The 21838-nt window shown below is 37.0% G+C and overlaps 1 protein-coding gene across 1 annotated transcript in view; it reads right to left on the bottom strand.

Moving 5' to 3' along the window:
* Positions 1–20880, bottom strand: part of CFAP47 (cilia and flagella associated protein 47) — a 277703-nt gene extending 256823 nt beyond the window's left edge. The window contains exons 1-16 of the mRNA XM_069031242.1: positions 20710–20880; positions 17951–18102; positions 15631–15746; positions 13432–13570; positions 10982–11210; positions 10197–10351; positions 9316–9449; positions 8509–8744; positions 7767–7959; positions 5589–5802; positions 5057–5209; positions 4208–4397; positions 4007–4103; positions 2566–2782; positions 1647–1891; positions 567–697 (exon numbers count right to left, since the gene is read on the bottom strand). Coding sequence (XP_068887343.1) covers positions 567–697; positions 1647–1891; positions 2566–2782; positions 4007–4103; positions 4208–4397; positions 5057–5209; positions 5589–5802; positions 7767–7959; positions 8509–8744; positions 9316–9449; positions 10197–10351; positions 10982–11210; positions 13432–13570; positions 15631–15746; positions 17951–18102; positions 20710–20871 — 2763 coding nt within the window. The 5' untranslated portion in view covers positions 20872–20880. The remainder of the gene's footprint in view (positions 1–566; positions 698–1646; positions 1892–2565; positions 2783–4006; positions 4104–4207; positions 4398–5056; positions 5210–5588; positions 5803–7766; positions 7960–8508; positions 8745–9315; positions 9450–10196; positions 10352–10981; positions 11211–13431; positions 13571–15630; positions 15747–17950; positions 18103–20709) is intronic.
* Positions 20881–21838: the final 958 nt, after the last annotated feature.

Below are 21838 nucleotides of genomic sequence, written 5' to 3'. Positions count from 1 at the left end.
AAAAAAAAAAAAAAAGTCTTTCTTCTTCATACTCTCTGGTATGCAATATAAGACAACAAATGACTAACCAAAGCTGAATGCCACTGTTTAGAAGACTATCCAGGACTTTGCTTCTCAAATACCATGTTCAAATAACAACACAAAATTAAATTAGAGCCTGTTGTTACCCTGAAACTCTGAAGCATACCTTCCCATGCACACCTAGATTTTTATCCCTTTAATAAATAATATATATATATAAAAACTGTCATATAATGTCTCAACCTTTGTTTAGTCAAATTAAGCAAGCCAAGCACAGTAATTACCCCACAATATATAAGGACCACTATGCTGGGATGCCAAAGGAAGAATATAATCAAAAGCAAGAAAAAGGTAAATTTTCTTTGCTTTGTTTTCTCCTTCGTGTCTCTGGAGAATATTCTTTAGTCAAACATGTTAAGTAAAAGCTATACAAAATTAATATATTTTAATATAAAACCAGATTATATCGGAAATATAATTAAGGCGTTACATGTTTTAAAAAATCCACACATTTTCTTCTCTAAAGCTGCTGCATGAATTGTTACCTTTGCAAAACATTTCAAGTTAATTGAAGTTCCTTTGTGCACACACAAGGTGAATTCTCCTTCTTTTGGAGTATAGAACCCTGGATGCCAAACAACTTCACACTCCAGATCACTATAGGCCTCCACAAACCCTAAATATGTGCACATAATTTAGATGTTATAGCATACACGTGTACAATTGTCAAATTACATTGCATAATTAGAAATAACATAGGCACACAAAAGTGAAATAACCTTCTACTACTGAATGTAAGCCTACATTTCTTAGGTGTTGAACAGTCAGATGAATTAAGTAAAATTAGGTTTTGGATTCTCGTGACAATTGCATAATCTATTTATTAGTATTTTGCAGTCAAAAACACTCAAAGTTTACTGGTATTTTCAGCCATTACTCTAATTACTCTAATAGTCAAAATTAAAAACAAAAATAAAAGAACACGCTATCCTTCTTGCATAATAGCAACTTTGGGAAAGATCATATACACTTTTTTGCTTGCAATTGAGCCTGAATTTGTATTAGCAGAAATATCTTTTCTCAAGAATCAGAGCACACCAAATCAATTGCAATTCAGTTAGCTCTTTAATAATGGTGCTCCAACAAACTCCTGCAGAATACTGTTTTTCAAAGGAAAGAAGGTGAAAGCTACACACACATCTAACAAATACTGATCCATAATGCAAATGCAAACTAATCCCAGATTGAATTCCATTTATGTTACTTAACCTTCATCAGCTTTTTAGCAGCTTCATTCAGTGCTTTTGGAAAATTTCCTATCCTGATGAGCTGTATGATATTGCTGCCCCACTCTTGAAATGACAGCAATCTGTGCACAGATAAATGTTTACACAAGCACTGCTGGCTGGACATGGAAGCAGGGAGCTGGACTGAGAATGCATTCAGGCCAGGGCTTACACAGAGAATGCTGCTGTGGTGCTAAGCTGTGATCTGATACTGCTTTTGGGACACACATATATTGACAGAAATCTAAAAATACCGTTTATAGCATCAGCTAAATGTTTGTCTTATTTAATACTGTTGACATATAAGATACATACACACACTGTATTTGCATAGCAAACCTGTGGTTGGCTTTATAGTAAATGCAGATTTTCTATCTCCAGCTACAGGCCTCCAAGTAAAGGCAGCAGGATGGTTTCTGGGATTGCACAGCCGGACAGTTCTTCTAAACTCTGTTCCTGCTAGGCAGCCAGGAACAGGAGTCAAAATCAGTTCCCTTGTAGACAGCTGAAGTTCAATAGGCATTGCATTTGCAACTACCAGCACATGCCCAAGGTGTTGGTTGTTTATTTTGTAACTGAAAGATCTGTAACATAAAAATATATATCTGTCAATATTTTTATGGATTTATTATGTTGCAGTCAGAGTAAAATTTACATGAAATATAACCATTAGCAAGAAAATACTTAACAACTGAGTGTGAACACACAGTTAAGACTGACAAGAGAAAAGTTTGCAATTGTTTTGCATACTGCTTAAATCATGTTAGAAGTGAAGATCTACCTAAAGGATGATCAATCTCACACAGTCATTTTAACAACATTAGAAAGCAGAGTTCATACCAGCAGGCTAGAAAACAGTTTTCTTATACATTTTCCCATGAGCTGCATCAAAAGACCTGAGCATGGATGCAAGTGATGCAACACTAGGCTGGAAAGAGAACAGTATTTTCCATAAAAATTTCTCTTAGCAAATACACTGTAATAGCAAACTTTTTTCCCTGATGCACCTGTAGCTATATAAGGCTTTCCACAGGACAGGTTTTTGTTTGTGGTTTAAAAAAAAAAAAAGAAACAGTACTGTACTAGAAAAATTTTGCAACATAAAGCTGCATTGATTATTGCAATGTCACCATAATGAGTGTACACCATTAGCAATTATCAAAGACTACACTTTAAAATCTGCCAGGTGATGGGTTTTTTTTAAATTTTTCTACTGCCAAGAAAATGTGTAAATCAAGACAAATATAAAAAGCCTTACCGTTTAAACATTCCAACAGTGTTTGTCTCAAATACAATTGGAATATGAGTTTTTGTAAGAGGAGGCACCACCTGAGACAATGGAGATGTCTCCTGCAATTCCACAACCTCAATCTCAATTTGTATCCATATATGAACTGACAAGTTATTGATGATGTGCAGCTCTTTGGTTGTTGTAGAATACACACAAACATCACCAAAATCTATAGTAGAAGGACCTGAAATATATAAGAAATAAGATCCTCTACACTAAAAAGTAAAAGCTAATGTAAGGAAACATAACTGCTAAAATACTATGATCAAAACATTTTAGTTCTTCAAATTACAAACTTAGCTGCAAAAGCATGTAGTGGAACAAATTCTCACTAAAATCTGGAAGTAAATATCATTCATATTCTGTGAATATATTCAGTAGAACAAGTCAAAAGTTAGCAACATTTATTTTTTGATTGTGCTTGTTTTAGTCAACTGTTAAAATAGGAAATCAATGTGCTCACTACTAACGGTACTACTAATAGCCATAAATACTTCTTTCAGTTAAGCAGATATTTAAAAGGATAAATTACCACCAAGTCCCTGAAAGTTTATGTATGCAACCTGTTGGTTTGCTCCCTGTGTGACCATTTGGTTTAATAATTCATGTCATTTGATGGTCACAGAATTACTTCACTACCTAATTTACTGCTGTCACTAGTTTTTAGGCTGGCCTATAAATTTGAGTGCTCATGGCACTAATCAAACATCTTACAAAACTCTCAGTACTTTTTGTATTATTATGTTTAGCTTGTTCTACCTTTCCCCAAGTATATCAGTCTACACAGCTACACTACTCAAGGTCTGGCTTGACTGAAAATAAAAAAAGCCCAGGAGGTACTGAAAATTCTCATTTTGCTGCTAAGTAATTTTACTGAAGAAAAGTTGACCTTAAAATAGACCTGTAGTAGTAACAAGCGTTATGAACACACACGTCCCTTAGAGGTTTTAAAAGGTGCTACTCCCCATCACAGAGCATTACCCTGAAATTATTTTTGGGGGTGCCAAATTATTCTTGGGGGTGCCAATATTCACCATTAATTCCCAGAAATATTCTGAGCACTCCCATGAATCTTGCTGATATTAATGCTGGTCCAGGTACTATCCAATAACAAGGCACAAGGGTATGAGTAACGCTCACACTATTCTGCGTTGATTTCTCTGTAAGAGGTTGTGGTATGAGAAGTCTTCAAAGGAAACTCTTCTTTTACATGTTCATACCTAATCATATCTGAGTATTTTCTGAGAATTACAAAGTTTTAGTGAAACACTACTGTAGGTATCAAGCTGTCTACTAAATTAATCTGTTTTCTGTTAAGGGTGAACAATTATAATCATAAATTGTGCTACTATAAATAAGTGCTTTTATAACAACTATATGCATTTAGTAACCAAATTAAAAATCTTACCAATGAATATTTGATGAAGCTGCTTGTGTGTCAACGTTAGACTACAATCTTTCTTCTCCTGAGTAGAAGATGGCATAGGACTAAGCCAGCTCCAAACCTGTGGAAAGCACAAGACACTTTCTCAGAGCAGGATCAAAATTCTTATGCTTTTTTATATGGTGAACATATTATGCTCACATACTACTCAAGCATTTAACTTACTCCTTTGTTTGTAGATTTAGAAGCAATTGCTGCCAATTTTCGACTGGTTAACATGCAATTGTCATCTAAAGGAAGCATTTTGTGCTGTAGCTTCTCCTTGGGAAAATCTGCGATTGAGACGTTTGGTGACTTAAGACCTTCAGCTGATTTAATGCCTATGCTCACAGGATTGTTATAAATATGAAACTGCCTACAGGGAAGGAAAAAAAAAGGAATGTGGGAATCTAAAAGTTTGAGCATTCCACCATCTACACATGAAATTATTTAATATTGTTAAACAAAACAATATTTTAAGTAGGAATACTTCATTATTTAAAAAAACCCTCAAGCACAGAAAATACCTTGAAGATTCTTTTATTGTTTTGGTTTTTACTGTAAGATAAGGCTAGATGACCAGTAAGATTAAAGGATTGTATCTGCTTTAGTCCAAAGAATAGGTAACAATTTACAGACTGTTTCTATCACTTGGGGTGAGCTAGACATCCTAGCTGGAAATGCATATTTATTATTTAAAGAGAATCCAAAACAAACAACGTTATGTTTTTTCCTATTAACCATAACCAAGTATTCTTAAAACTTGACACCTTAATTTAAGTTCATTTTAAGCTTAATTTCAAGTGCCCTGCCTCTATCCCTACATTTCACCCAGGAAGTGACCTCTATGTGTCTAAATATCTGAATAAAACAGGTTTTGAACGTGCTATAAATGAAAGTCCCAAGATCATAGGCATTTTGGCATGGGGCAAATTTAGGTATATGATTGGTGCCATTAAGTTAATTCTGCATATATATTCACATATTTTGTGTATGAGCCTAAAGTATTTAATTACCCTTTAAACCAAGTCTTACCTAGCAGCCTCTTTTGCTAAACGACAATGTCTTAACCTGGAAATGAAGTCTGTGTAGTATTTCTTACATTCTTCTCTTAACAGTCGTTCAGAGTGAGTATAAGCAAAATCTGGGTCTATATAATTATATCTCTCAGTCTTTGTGAAAATTGTCCTAAATATTTAAAGAGAATTGTAGTTTCGTTACACATGTAAAAAGATTCTGGGTCTTGTTAGAATGAAAACGTATTGATTTTGATAAATATATATTTCATTCCACACATTCTTTTTATCACAGCTGATTATTAATATTTGACCTTGTAAAGGCAAAAATAAAAATGAAATATTGCAAGTGTAATAGCTACATTTTTAGTTTCATGTAAAAACATTCAAGAAACTTATGTGCAAGAGACTCAAGAATGTAATGAATTTTAAAGTACTTTCAGCCTGAAGAAAACCCAGTGAACTGTCATATGAGTAACCAATCTTGATCTACTATATGATATATATATATACATTTGTGGGTTTAAATACTAGATTCAAATATTTTTTACCTGTACTTTTTATTCCATTCACTAGGCCTAAGGCTGGCTGCACGATCATTAGGAAAAGCTGTAAGTGCATCATCCTTACAATTCCTGTTTTTCCGGTGAGTATGAATTTGTGTTTGGGTTGATTTAAGGATTGCCACAGGTGCTGTATCACTGAGCTGTCCTGTGCCACGAGCTACAAACTGTCCAGTTGCATTGGAAATCAAGGGTGTTAGACCTTAAAATTCAAATAAAACATAAACTAATATTTTCTAAATAAAATTCAATGTATTAGAAAATATATCTAATTTACAATGGTCTACCCAGAAGCACAACAGTTGGGTCACCCATCCCATTGTGTTTTCCTCAGAAAAGAGGGAAGAAGGCATTCACACCATACCAAGAGCCAACTGCCTCCCTAGGCCTGGATCACACAAACAAACAGCAGAGCTCAGAGCAGCTGTTTCCAGCTGTGATGCTTTGTCTTGCATAGACACATCATCAGACACTCAGCTGCCTCTGTCCCAATGCTTTTCACAGTGTCCTAAAGCTTGTCTTAAGGGCTGCAAACACAGGCATGAATTTTGACAAAGCTCCCAAGCTATAACAACAAAAAGAAAGCTCAGATCTTTTTCACTCTAGTTTTAGAAAAGCACATCCACATGAACATTAAACAGAAAAACTATGGCAGAAAAAGTTATACTTCAACTGCCCTTTCCTGCCTCACCTGAGAAAAAAAAAAAATTGATCATTAAATACATTTGTTTTACCCACTTTAGCCTTACTTTAATCCAAAATGGCTACCAAAAAGAAACCCAACCAAAAAATCAAAAACTACTTTCCATCTTCTAAGCCACAGGAGTGATTACAACTTCCACTGGCCAGAAAAGCACAGTCTCTCCCCTGCCTTCACCTGAATACAGAGATACATGTACACATACTCATCTGCAGAGAGTAGGAGAAGATAATAGGAAGATATAGAACCATCTAGAAAAGCATCAGAAAAAAACAAAATAATTTTTCCTCCACACTTCAAGCTTAAAAGCAAAACACAGATATCCCTCATAACCTCTTTATAAACCTGCAAAAGGGAGGAAAATGGGGACGTTATACAGCAAATGGCAGACAAGAGCATGTAGAAAGCCCAAAAAACTTGAATACTACATCAAATCTTTGATCCAAAGAAACCACTTATTTTAATTGTGTTTCTGAAGCAGGAAAACTGAAGGAGCTCTGGATTTCAATAATAAACCAAAGAAATTGCCAACGTTCAGTTTCTCATCAATTCTTGATAGCCATGGATTGGAAACACTTTCCTGAAAGTAGCAGGAATGCCCAGTGGCTTATCAACCATTCTGGTACTTGTAGGAAGAACAGCATTTTATCAAAACTTTCCAGTAGCTTCCTGTTTTTACTTCCCCACAATGGAAAAAACGAGTATTGCCTTCCTGTTTCTCACTAGTGAGTACATCAAGCTGGCAGCAGCTAAACAGAATTCAAGTTCCCCTCCACATCAACACACAGGTACCAGTGCACAGGACAAGCCCATTGCACTGGTGCTGCAGAGGCTGCAGCACATCTGATGCTAGAAAAAATCATGTTTGCTATGACTGGTTTATAATCCAGTGACAGCTTAGTCAAATCTACTGTAAAGTGTTCACAGAAAACATCTGGAATACAAGGAACAAATTAAAGGCTAATTAGTGCACATCCTGAAAGATTCTTTATGCTGGCACAGGCTTCACAGGAGGGGAAGAGTCAGTGGACACAGGACAGGTAGCAGGCTGTATGAACTGGCAAATTCATCTGGCAGTAGTAACTTTGAATCAATAAAGAACATGCTGTCTTTCCTAGGTTCTTCCTGTGCTTTACATATCTCTCAATTTATTCCTGAAACATCTTAGCACTGTGCAGCAGCATTGCTTGCAAAAACTAAACCTTATAAAAGTTATAAAAGTATGATGAAAATTTATGCTTTAAGAGTTCAATTTTTTATAAAGTTATGGGAGGGTGTACCATTATTTTAGCCATTGTTTTGTAGTCTTATGGGACATATGTTATACAACTGACCATTCCCTGCAGTCGCAAAGAGATATTACTTTTTACAAGCAAAGTAAACAAAGTAAAAAATTCTCTTTTAAAATGCTAAAATTGTGGGTTTAAAACATTTTATCACTTTTCACTTAGTTTTTAGCATCTTACCAGGATTAATTGTGAATAGAACGCTTTTTCGTTTAGATTTACACACACCAAGTAAGGTCAAATATATTTGATGAAAGGATTTTTTCTTCAAAAGATCCACATTATTTTTATTTACTCCTGTACCAATGATATCAATAATTTGCTTCATCTCAAATGTTCCTATTTGATGTGGAGAAAATGAAAACTTCACTTCCTGGAAAAGAAGACTCATTATGAGACATATGAGGCAGAAAAGAGTCAAGTTTTGTGTAATTCTCTATATGACTGAGTCACTGAGTCACTTCTCTCCACACATGTCTAAGACAGGTGTTCAAAACTGGGCTTGCAGATGTACCAACAGGCACATAAAAATTAGCAATATAAGGTAACATAAAAGTGTGACACATTAGAACACAACAAAGTCTCATTTGTTCACTTCTGAGAGAAATCTTCTGTCCTGAATTACAGGTTTGGGAAATTGTAAATGTTTCCATATTTGACTTACTTTTTGGCAAGGTTTCTTCCATTAAAAGAAATATTATCTTACTTGAATATTTTTTATTTACTGAAACAAATTAAAAGTATCCTGCAAAAATATTTGAGTATGAATCAATCTTCTCAAATCAGTAAAATTTATTAAAAAAAAATTACAGAGAGAAAAAACCCTTTTAAAGTTGCCTTAGTACTACAATTTTTTTTTTTTTTTTTTTTTTTTACATTTAAAGTAATATAAAGTAATAACCTAAGAGAAAGAGGGAATTACCTTTTCAGATTTTTTTTCAAGTTTTCCTCTTTCAGGAGAAATACTGAAGTGAGCAGTCTTGCGGAAGCTGAATGTTACTGGAAGGAACTCGGATTCATTTTTCATTGTGCACACAACTTGTGTTTTTTCACCCAAATAACACTCCTTAAAATCAATTACTGTTCCTGGCTGAAGAGTTACCATCACAGGAAACCCAGAACCCATCAAAGCTAAGTCCACGTGACAAGAATGACTCCCTGCATTAGACAAACAAAAACAAGCAAACAAACAAAACCCCACTCACACCCATTATCTCACTAACAGAAAAGTCATGCTGTAGTTGTATAGTCACAAAAATAAAATAATAACACAAAGCAGAATGGTTTATAATGCAGTTTTTATAAACCTAACACTGAGATCTTTACTTATAATAGCTGTTAGATAATGTATACCCTCAGTAAGGAGATTAAGGATGATCACACATGCACTTGAAAATGCACAAAACTGGTATTACAAAAGTGCTGGGGGCTTTTTATGTCCTTCAAATATTTTCATTTATAATTATTATAATTTATAATTAAGTTGTAGGTGTTCATTCATGACACATATTAATCCCTCCTTCCTACTCACTGTTCAAAGAGGTTTTGGTGCTGAAGCATTAAAGACACAAGTTAATTTATTTGTGTTGATACAAACAAACAAACAAAGCAGATTTACCATAAAGCTATTAAGATTATCAACAATGTTTTTAAAAATTAAAATATCAAGATATACAATTTTATCATCCATATATATATTTCTGATGATGACTATACATTTCTAACATACTTGTGCTTGCTGTGGCACCATCACTGAGGGTCTGCAGACAGCCACCTCTCTTCCCAACAGATTCAAATCTCAGAAACAGGACATAATCTTGAACCAGTGATGAGTCATTCACTTCAAGGTCTCTTTCAAATCTTCTGTAAGAATCACAATTTCTAATTAAAAGATAGGAAAAAAAATAAACCTCCAAACCCACAAAAAATCAAGACATATTTTTGAACATCCAGTCCGGCCTCTTTGCTGTCAGTAACAGCTCGAACAAATGATCTTCACACTTCCTTTCAAAAAAGGCAAATAGTAACAAATTTAAACTCATCAATATCTGTGTGCTTATTAGACTGGTAATTTGATATCTTTTCCAGTCTACAACAGTTTTCTAAACTAATATCACATGCATAACTACCTGTATTTAGATTTGAGTAAGGGAAAATGGCAAGAGCACATTTGCTTTTTCTTTTCCTTATCCAAGAAGAAATGTTTGTTTATGTTTAGTTTTTGGTTTTGTTTGGGGGTTTTTTGTTGTTGTTTTTTTTTTTTAATGAGATGACAGCCCTCAGAAATGTTTCACTCTCTTGGTGGTTAACATATGGCAAAATCTAATAAAATCCAATTCTCACAAAACCATCTCAACCAACTCTTGCTCCAAATACACCCTTAGTGTATTATAAAACATAAAATCATAGAAATACTTCAGACTTTGCTTTCGTATTTGCAGAATCACACCAAGAAATTCCTTTTAACACACAAATACACAAGAAGTTATTCAGAAATAATTTGCAGACTTATTAGCTCAAAAATTATTTTCTCTAACACAGCTCTTGCAGAACAGTGCAGACCAATTAACTTGTGCACGTGTGTGCATTTAATTGGTATCACTCACTCACTCTGGACTAAAGCACAGTGTAATCAAAGATTTCTCATAAGGCAGCAAAGTTCCTTGATTGGGAACACACAAGATCAAGGTGGAAACATCTACATCTCTATTTTTCAGGCTTAAGTCTTGTAAAACAGCATCTGTACTCCCCTGAAGATCTGTCCCCTAAAAAAAAATCAAAATATGGAATAGTTCAGCCTGTTCTTCTTTCCCTTTTGTGTTTTTTTCCCTACACATACATTTTCATGTATAACAAATAGAAAGACATAACACAGGAAATACATTGACATAGTTACACATCACATGACTAATAATCAATTTTTAAATCAATTTCATGTCAATGTTTTGACTTCTCTTTTTTAAACAATTCTCACTCTGATTATTTCACTGTCTGAGAAAAACAAATGAAACCACAGATGACTGACATCTTAGAACTCAAAAGTTTATTTTTGTAACTCCTAGTAAGTAATAAGAAAAAAAAATGAGAAGGATTTAAAGCAAAATTGCTAAAACAAAAACCTCAGCAAAACTAAAAGAACCACACTCAGGGAATGCATTTAGCATTTTTAAGGCTAAAATATCACATAGTGAAACAGAAATAAATGAAAAACTCAGTTCTAGGGTTAAATTGAAGTAAAAAACATTGGTTGGACAGAAGTTTCGGAAAGCCTATTGATCAAGAAAAACTATGATATAGTAAACAAGACTAGAAGATGAATGTTGAGAAATAAATAATACAAATGCAGAAATGAAAACTAGTTTTCAACTAAAATATAAACCTGAGCAGTTTCTCACCATCTCTCCTCCAATGGCATTGTCTTCCAGTACGGCTACCCAATCCATACACTCAGGGCTTTCATTGTATAAATTTATTTGTTCAGCCTTTGAAGTCCCAAAGTAAAGAGGTCCAAAGTTAATGCATTTCAGTACTTTTCCACAAGACACTCCAAGAACTTTAAGAACTTGTTCAACCACAACACCTTTGATCCATACTTCAGTGCAGCCACGACCTTCCAACTCCACTCTGCCAGTAAGAGTAATAAGCAGCAACATGTAATGTAGAGAAGTGTTAGAAATAATCAGTTTGGTTAGTTTGGTTTGAATTAGAATCTGTGCAAAAAAAAAAAAATACCCAATCCAAGCTTTCCATAGATAAACTACATGGGGAGAGCAGGGCAGAGGCCATGTCCTTGACATGGTCTTACAGGAATATCACCAATCAGGAAAAATCCCACCTTACATGGTGGAGTTTTGGGTTTGCTTTGTTTTTTTTCCTAAATGTTTGACATGATAGGAATGACATCTGCAAAGAATTAGGTGGTGTCCACAGACAATACACTGCTCTTATCCCTCAGAGTCTTTGTATCTAAATACCAATTTTAGTGTATAATACCTAATTTTCTCATAGGGAACTGGAGCTAGAAGTTCATCTGAATAAGCATGAAAGAACTGCAGCTGTTCCTGCCTGGGAGCTGCATCTTGATGACACCACAAATGACCAAGATCATACAGATGTTGTACAAATTTTTGTTATTAAAATTCTACCGGAACAAAGCATAATTGTTCTTGATGAACAAAAGAATCAAGTAATAATACACCCTGTTTTTTAAGAATCATCTGTCCTTATGAATAGCCTCTGAGCTAAAAACTAAATTTTAATTTAAAAAAAAAATCTTTGTTTTCAGTAGTCACATATATAATTACACAAGGGATCTGGGAGAGGGTCTCAAACTCTCTAAATATCATCTTGCAACTTTCGAAGAGAAGATTCCACTGGGAATAATTTTGCTTGCACATAGAAGGTAAATGTTTATAGACAACATGGTAAATGGAAATAGCCATGGTGCTTTCGTGAAAATTATACTCTCTCCAAATCAAATTCCTGTCAAACACCCATTGCAAGACTTTAAATATAACCCTGTTTAAATACATATGTACACTAAATTAATATATTTGTGCAAGGCTTAACAAGAAAACGTAACATTTCATTTGGTCTAAAGAATATAACAATAACTACTGGGAAACACCAAATTCACTAACAGAATTAAGCAGAATTTAAGGCAGGAAATGGGTGCAGGATGAAATCTGAGCTCTGTGTTTTCTCAGCTGAATAGATAAATTATCTACTAGATTGCACGAAACAGTAGCCAAGATGAGGTGAAGAAAATAGTGATGGCAGCCTGGACAGCAAAAGTGAAGCATAAAGCAGGACACTTAGCAACCAAAGGGTTGAAAGTTATTAGGCAAAGAAAGTATAGTATGAAGGAGGATGTATGTAACTGTGAAGCAATAGCACAGATACCACCTTGCCTGTCACTCTGAGAACTTTTCTCCTGTTGTTCCATTGCCTCTTCCAACAGGGCAAAAGCAAGAACAAGAAAAATTGAACTTAAAGTTTATGTTAATAACTTAAAATAAAACGGAAAACTTCCATACTCACCCAAAAAAAAAAAACAAAAAAAAAAACCCAACCCAAAAAAAACCCCAAAAAACTAACTAACAAAAAAAAAAAAAAAAAAACGACCCACAAAAACTCCAGACCATGAACCAAAACAAAACCAAAACACCCAACAAACCAATCACACCCTATTCCCACATTGCCCAGAGAGGTTGTGGACATCCCATCACTGCAAGTGTTCAAGGATAGGCTGGATGTGGCTCTGAGTAACGTGGTCTGGTAGAAGGTCCCTGCCCATGGCAGGAGGATTGGAACCACAGGACTTAAATGTCCCTTCCAAGCCAAACCACTCAGTGATTCTATGGTTCTATAAGGTAAGCATTTAACAGCAATCTACTCCTACAAGAGTTAGTGTTGCAAATACATTCCCTCCAGTGAAAATAAGAGACATCAAAGAACACCATAATGTTTCTGACTCCTGAAACATATAGAGCTAAAAGAAAACAAGCAGTTACAGAAGCTAAGAAAAGTGAGGAACACAGGATGTGCAGAAAGGTGAAAGATACAAAAGCCCCAGGTTAGTTTTATTCTGAAAAATGTGCAAACATCCCAGATCATTATGAATTATGAAAGATTTTTACTAACACAACCAGGAATACAATTTATGCTCCACTTTTCTGTGGATATAATATAACAATCAAATTAATTTAATAAAACTAAATATTAAAGACAGCAACTGATGCTTAGGAACTTAACTTTTTTAGATAACAATTCGTAATAAAGACAAGAATTAATAACAGACAAAAATGGAATTTATAGAGCTGTATTTCTTCAGTCATACACTCACTTCATCACTTCTTTGATGACTCCGGGTGCATCTGTGCAGATATCCACTTTAATTGTCCTTACTGATCTTGGCTTTACCACTCCTCTGGTAGGTTTTATGTTAAACAGGACAACCCCATCATATGATATTCTAAATGCACCTAAAAAAACCCCAGAGCAATAAACAGAACGCTACAAATACAAAGCTGTAGATTTACATGCTTCTATTACATGCTTGAAATTACACAACACATAATGCAGATGTTCAGAAGCACTATGTTTTCCTATGAAAAAAAGGAAACATAGAGTTAACCTTTTTAAAAGCTATTTCTAAAAGAGAGTAGACATTATTTCCAGGCTTTAATTATTACACCACATGTCCAATTCCATTTTGTGAGCTGTGATTGCAACAGGAAAGATATTCACATTCCAAACAAAAGTGACTATTTCACAAAACAGCTGTAAGTAACATTTTCAAGTTATACAAACTCTAGGGAGATACAGTAGCCAGAAAGTTAAGGGCATATTGCAGGTAAAAACAGCTTCTATGATTTGGTCTGTACCTAACACTGCAGAAGAAAACAGTAAATATTTCTAGGTTATAATAATATTGTTTAAAATGCAAAAAAACCCCTGTATATAACAAACAACATTAATTATCTGTCATTATATCATAGACACAAAGAAATTGTTTAAAATGTATGAAAAATGCACTTTTTGATTTCATAGAAAAGATAATCTCTGATATGAGATCAGAAACAGGAATAAGGGACTTGTTTAGTGCATGGGATGACAAGTTAAATGCAATCCTCAAGTCTCAGGCCAGCACAGAGCACTTCCTGCTCATACAGTTTACGTGCTGTTACTGTGACCTGCTGTATGATTTACAGAGCCTACAGAAACACAGATTCAGCTGCTCTTCCCTTGTCTGCCCTCAAGACATTCTTTACCAACCATCACCTTTTTTCTAATTTTCATTCAATCCTATAAAACTCCACCATGCAGTCTGCATGTATCATTCAACAGAGTTTATACCTAGAAACGTTTCCCTATACAACATGAAAAAAATAATATCATACAAATTAATTGTAGATGCATATGTCCTGTAGGTTATCTCATTTTCTTCACCTAATCATAACTGCTAAAAGTAATAAGTTAGCATGTATGAGAAAGACATTATATAAACTACATACTACTACATCTTTAAGTTGAACTGTCTAGGAAAACCCTCCCCAGTAATTTCTCCTTTTGTTTAATGGAAAAAAAAAAATTTAAATCTGCTTTATCTAGACAGAAATTTGATTTTTTTATTTTTGGGGGTTTTTCTGGTTTTTTTTTTTGTTTTGGTTTGGTTTTTTTTTAATAGTGCAACTCATCTCTGTATTTCTGTAATCATGTATTTTCTCTTGGTACAGTATTTCATATGAGAATTTAGGAGACAAATGTTCCCACAACCTTGGCCTAATGCAAAATAAGACAGCCTATAACGTAACAACAGCTGCACAAATGAGGAACCAAAATAATTAACTGCCTTAAATTTGTTGTTTGAAATTCAACATAGTTGCCACCCTGCTTCTGGTGAAAGGTGTCTGCAGCTTTGTCCACTGCAAAAGGCAATCAAACAGGTTATTTGGATCAGGTAAGCATTCTCATGCTCCTTTGTCCATGTTTCTTACTCTCCTTGGAATAGTTGCTCACAGAAATTTAGGGATGTGCCTGTTGTAAAAGCTGTAGGATTTCAAAAGCTATGGCAGCAAGATAAAAGGCCTCTCATTATCTCTTAGCAACAAATACAGTTCAATTCCCATCCTAGAGGACTTCAGCTCATAAAGTGCAGGGAACTCATAGTTGTTTATTCAAGAGACAGGTCTGGGGATCACAGAAGCACAAAGCAAGGGCAGATGTAATTTGCTGCTGTCTATGCTGGGCACACTAAGGCAATGAGCAACTATTATTTTTACATCTTTCGAATGGGACTCAAAAGTAGAGAACTCCTAAAATTTTCAAAGTTCTAAAGTAATTTTTCTTTCCTAAATGGAAACATAGTACTGGCTACATAAACAGTGGGCCATGTACAACACCTGCAGCTACAATACTCATAATCTACATAACCCAAAATTTCAGTTAATTGCTACTTGGTCACTGAAGTGTTAAATTGCATAAAATATGCTTTCCAATAAAATAAAATATTTGTATGATTTAATGCACACTAAATATTTACCTGAAGTTGATCCACGGTTAGCAATACTAATCTCTTTAGTAATTAGTTTATTGTTTGCAATCATTTCACCAAAATCCATCTCTGACTCTATTTCCAGACAACAGTACGGAATTAATCTGCAGAGACAAGACAACATTATATTTCCCAGAACCTGAAAATACCTTTGCATTTTAAAAGAAATTTGATTAAGCACTCCAGTGGAAGAGAGTTCTCCTTTTGTCCTGGTTGTCCTGTCAAGGCTTTGGCAACTCACTTCAGCACTACAGCATACTCATGGAAGGTATAAAAGAGAGGTACTTATCTATCAGCCTGTTTAATGACTGACTATTCTAACTTTAAAACAATATAGCTTTAAACAATTAGTCAAAATTAAATGCACACATTTCTATTTCATTTCAAATACTTCATTACAGTACTTCAAATAAAACTATCACGGGTTAGTTGCATCACAAAATAAGACCAAATAATTTGCCATAATGCATTATGAGCTGCCTGAACTAAAGGCAGTGAGGAAGCAATGCCAGTGTCCTTTTACAGTCTTGTGTTTGATACATACTTTATGTAACTTCAGCAAAACTTATTACAACAGACAGAAGTGGGTAATGACACACGCCACAAGCTACTTCTATTATTTATTTAAAAGCCTCAGCCAGTGTGATGATATCACTATATTGGATACTTTTTAGGCATAATGAAAAGATCATGCCTCAGGAAACTTGTATTTTAAAGACTCAAATACAGTGACACCTCTGATCTCACATAAAACCGTGTTTCAAATCAACTGTATCCAGACATTCTTATAAGAAGCTTTACTGGAAAACTGAAACAAAATTAATTCTCCTCTCAAGATTCAAATATCACCCTTCCCAAGTGGACAGAAATAAGCATACATTCTAAATGCAATGAGATTTTCCAGTAGATACAGACCTGTGCAAAAAGGAGGTAGTGACGTTAAAGGGTTTTGGGTTAGTGCTTTAATACAGCGTGAGGTTTATTTGCTTGCTTTGGTTTGCTGGCTGGGGTTTTTTTATGAAGCTGGAATTTACTGCATTTGCATGACACAAAAGACATTTTGGAAAATGCTGATTAAAAGAAATCATAAAGTATACTTTGTTTTTCCAAACACACACACAAAAAAAAAAAATTAAAGCCTGTCAACGTTTTCCCTGCAAAAGACACTTAAACATGAATGTCTTAGGTTACAGTGCAAGATGTAACCAAAAGTATGTATTCTACCACCATCTGTGAAAACCAGGTGGGGCAGTGTTCTTTGTCTCTTCCATGACACATCCCTGATAACTCCCTCCGGAGAACATCTTCTGTTAATGGGCCACCAAGCCTCACTGCATGACTCATAAAATGACATCATCCCACTGTGAGATGCTCCGCCCAGGGGGAGGAACCGAGCATTCCTGCCTGGATATAATCTGAGGTCTGGAACACCACACTCAGCCCTTACCTACTGGGTTTCCAGAGGACAAGAGCTACATAAGCACCACTGGACCTTCAGAGGAAGACCAGACCCTTCTACAGGATCACCACTTCAACAGAACCACATCTATCACCTCAAGAGGAGTGCAGCCACCATTTACTCAGACTGCTACCACCACCCTGCCCAGCAGGGTGTCAGGTCCTATTCTGACTCTGTCAGTGTTTCTGTACTATTGCATTTATTTTTAATTTTCCTAATAAATTGTAGTTCTGACTTCAAGTCTCTCACTGGTTTGCTTTCAAACTAGTACACATGAAGATCTGAAATCTATTCATCTATTGGAAGTCCTTTCCAGAAAAGAGTCACCAGTAGCATCACAATCCTAAGTGGCCTTACCTTCACAATACTACCCTGATAAAAATTTTCAAAATTCCTTGAACAAGTGATGTTGCTCTAAACCATGCACCGTATTTTTAGAATTAGGCAACATATGTTTCACTATAATCCAGATTTGCAACTGTTATGAACAATTACTGTAAAATCTTTTGCATTAATGATTCAGTACAAAGGAAAAACATTAAGAGTAGTTGTTGACTTGTCTAATAATACAGAATTCAAGATTATCAACATTATCACAACCAAGTTAGGATAAGGCAAAACTAAAAACCCAGACTCTCTGTGATCTTAGAGGAACATCACACCAATGAACTTCTTACCAATGTACTGCTCTGAAAAAAAAAAATCTTACTTTTGTAAGAAAACTTACTGTTTGTTTTCCATGCAATTGACAGACTAATTACAAAGCCGTAACTGACATGTATAAGTAAACTTCCCACAAGATTAAACTGCAAATATTAACAGCAGCACATGAACTTCTGAATATCATACCCAAGCAGGGGGATATCAACTATGTCATCGTCTACTAAAAGAATTAATTTATCCTGAAGATCTTCTGCACAGTTGGGAGTATATTCCACAACAGCTTTCACTTGAAGTCCAGACGCAATGGGTTTTTCTGGATTTTCCACAATCAATTTAAACTGAAATTAAAAAAAAAAAAAAAAAAAAAAAAAGAGTTTTTAATTGTTACACATTTCTAGATTAAGAAGGATATACATGTAGTTTATTTTCAGAAGAACACAAATGTCAATTTAAAACTTACCGTGAACTCATATGTAGGATTTTATAATTTTACCTCCCTGTTTACTGAAGTTCAGACTTTTTACAGGAAAAGAGAAAGACAGAATGAATTAGCAAAATTTTCTAGTCTTTCCAAGAAAGCTCCAGCTTCTCCTACTATTGCAAAAAACCTTCTGAAGCAACACAAAATTAAATCAACTATTATTCAGAGAAGAATAGTGCCTGAGAAAAGTACAAGGATTAAGTCTCAGTTCAAAGCAGCAACAAAAGGGGACGGGTAAGAGTTTCCTGTAGGTCTGACTGACGTCAACAGAAAGTCTCACTGCACACTGAAAATCTGCTTGAAAGGCACCTCCAGTCTTGGGGGTCAAATGAAAAAGAAAAAAAACAGAAGCAGCTGACAGAGAGCACCCCTTCCTCTCTCAAAAAAATAGTGCTGCATTTGGTGTTTGTAACCTTCTGTTTAAAACCTTCTGTTTAAATCCAACACCCCCTGCACCTTTCCTTCAACAGAAGATACAAGTAACCCACTAGCACATAGAGGGAAATGCAGCATTTCCCACATTCCTAGGAAAGCCTCATAGTAAAGTCTAGAGCTCCTCTGGTGGTTCAGTCTCCTTACAATTCACAGTACCCCATGCACAGTGGTCTTCTGCTGTTTATGTTCAGGTTAAATATTTTTTATTTCTGAAAGACAGAAATACTTCCCAGTATTCTCTAAGTTTTCTGTTCTAATTTATGTTTTAAATACGCAAACATAATTCACTACTCGCTGTTTCTGTTCTCTGAGTATCTCCTATTCCTTTAGAGTCCTCCTAGCAGTATAAATACTCAACTAAAGGAAATTTGTTATGTCATGCACATCATGATTATGGGCTTGATATTGAAAGAGTAGCCCTGTTTTAATTCTGAGGTGTGTAGAATCGATCTGTTCTCTAAAAAGAATTAAACATCCAAGCTTTTTCATTTTATACAAGGCAAAATTGTTATATTGTACTAGGAACATACAATGGAGCCTATGGAAAACTGCTTTGTGAGCTTAATTCCTTGAAAGGCATTTCTTGGCCATGCACTATGACAGCTCAAGAAAGGTTATTTTTCAGTGCTTCCACTCTGTGTATGTAATGCATCAGAATGTACTTCAGAGGAGTCATACACTTCAGAGCCTTGTAATCACAGATAGCAAGACAAGGTCTGGGAATGAAAAGGGGCAACACAACAGACCTTCCTGGAACTGAGGGTGTGAAGAGGAATCTTGTTCCCTAGCTGTTATCTTGGTCATCTCCGGTACAATGGTATAAAAATATACAGCAAAAGGCAAGAGTTAAGCACAGAGGGGAAAACCACAAAGCTATGATTTAGTAACCTTTTCTCTTTTCTAAAATTGACTCTGCCTTTCCATTTCTGGAGCACATGAAAAATGGATAAGGCTGATAAAAACTAACAAAACAGAATAAGCACAGCCCTACCAAATCAAGCACTCTTGACAGTTTCCAGCTCATACCAAAAGTCTTCAGCTACAGTTCAATAAGAATCAAGCTGCCACTCTTGCCCTCAAAAAGGCTCACTACTCAGTGAAATTATCCAAGGTACTTCAATTATCTGAAAATCATATTGATGACCACCCAGAATTATAGTTCAAGTTGCCATGAACACAAAGCAACATCAGCTTTTGCTCAACCCCTGATGCCAGTTCATTCCAACCTTTTGATCTCAATTTTGACATCATTTACAAACAATAAACTACTAACCACAGCAGGGTTTCGCTGGAGCCACATAGGTTAGGAGGGCTCAACTGGTTAGAATAGTAAAGATGCATTTGCCTTTAAAAAGTCTGGCAATGCAATGACTTTTCCAGAACTTATCAGATGTTATTAATAGCAGTCATACTATCTTGAGAAAAGATTGCAAACCTCCTCTTTTCTGAGAAAGCTTAAACTACTTCTTTTCTGAGAAAGCTCTCATCAAGCAAATACTACAAGGGGACTATTCCAGTCAAAAAACTTAAAAGTATACAACTCAGAAATTAGGTAAGAGAGCTGTCACTTCCCAGATTTGGGGTTCACACCACAACAAAGTGACCCATTTTTACAGAATGCTCCCCGAAGTTACGAGGAATCCGTGGGCTTCTTGCGGGACGAATTCTGGAGAGCGCAAAGCCAGCCAAGAAGGCAAAGCAGGATTTGCTGCCAGCAAGGGAGTTGATCACAGAACCGCTAAGGCTGGAAAAGACCTCCAGCACCATCGAGTCCAATTGTTATAATGGTCCATGTAGTAAGGAAAGCCTGTTTATTTCTACTGAAACTATGGGTTTAAGAAAGAAGGAGCTCTCTCTAAACTGCTCACAACCTCGGGAGAATAAAGAACCGGGAAGCTCGGAGTTCCCTTCGTTCTGCCGCTGTTCCCGCAGGCTGGAGGCGCGGCCCCAGGCAAACGCAGCGCGGCCGCTGTTTGCGGAGAGGCGGCCGCGGGCACCCCGCGCCGCCTCCCTCCCGGCCGGCCCTCACCTGGGGCCGGTTCGGCGGCAGCAGCTGCAGGCGGCAGGTGCCCGCCCGCAGGTTCTGCACGGTGAGAGCGGCGCGGTAGCGGCTCCCCGGGACCGTGTCGCTGAAGCGCAGCTCGGCCGGGTCGATGCGCACCCCGCACACGTCCCGCCACCGGCCCGCCATGGCCCGGCTGGCCGCCAGCGGCCGCCTGGCAACGGACGCGGAGCGCTGATTGGCGGAAAAGACGCGGAGGGGGCAAAACCCACCAATCGGAAGAGGAGAAGAGGGCGGGCTCGGCTGGGCTCGGCTGGGCTCGGCTAGGTTCGGCTGGGCTGGGCTGGGCTGGGCTGGGCTGGGCTGGGCTGGGCTGGGCTGGGCTGGGCTGGGCTGGGTTGGGTTGGGTTCGGTTCGGTTCGGTTCGGTTCGGTTCGGTTCGGTTCGGTTCGGCTGGGTTGGGCTCGGCTGGGTTGGGCTCGGCTCGGCTCGGTCCGGTCCGGTCCGGTCCTGCCCGGCCCCTTGTTCCCGGCCCCTTGTTCCCGGCCAGTGCCCACTGGAAGGGATTTTTTCTCCCGAAGCTGTGGTGGTTTCCTGTAGTGCTCCAAGCCCGAGGCAGCTCCTCTGCTCCCTCAGGCGCTGCTGCCTGGCCGGGTGCAGGGAGCCTGGTGCCATCCCATGGGCGCCAAGTTGGACAGGAGCAGGAAGGAAATAAAAATCCCAGACCCGCTGTTTTTTTGGAAGTGCACCAAAATGGCCGCGTCCCGTTGAGTTGAATTTTACAGAATCACGGAATTTTTTGAGTTGGAAGGGACCTTTGGGAGATCACCCAGTCCAAGCACTCTGCCAGGGCAGGGTCACCTGGAGCAGGTGACACGGGAATGTGTCCAGGTGGGGTTTGAATATGTCAATACAGGGAGACTTCTTGACCTCCTTAGGCAGCCTGTTCCAGTGCTCTGGCACCTTCAACATAAAGTTCTACCTCATGTTGAGGTGAAACTACTTTTGTTTTAGTTATGGCCATTGCTCCTCCTACTGTCACTGGGTACCACTGAAAAAAGTCTGGCACCATCCCCTTGGCATCCACCTCTGAGATATTTGTATGCATAAATGGGATGCCCTCTCAGTGTTCTCTCCAGACTAACCAGGCCCAGCT

The sequence above is a fragment of the Aphelocoma coerulescens genome, chromosome 1 (assembly GCF_041296385.1).
Source record: "Aphelocoma coerulescens isolate FSJ_1873_10779 chromosome 1, UR_Acoe_1.0, whole genome shotgun sequence".
NCBI classification, from domain to species: Eukaryota; Metazoa; Chordata; class Aves; order Passeriformes; family Corvidae; genus Aphelocoma; species Aphelocoma coerulescens.
This window is presented reverse-complemented; position numbering and strand designations above follow the sequence as displayed.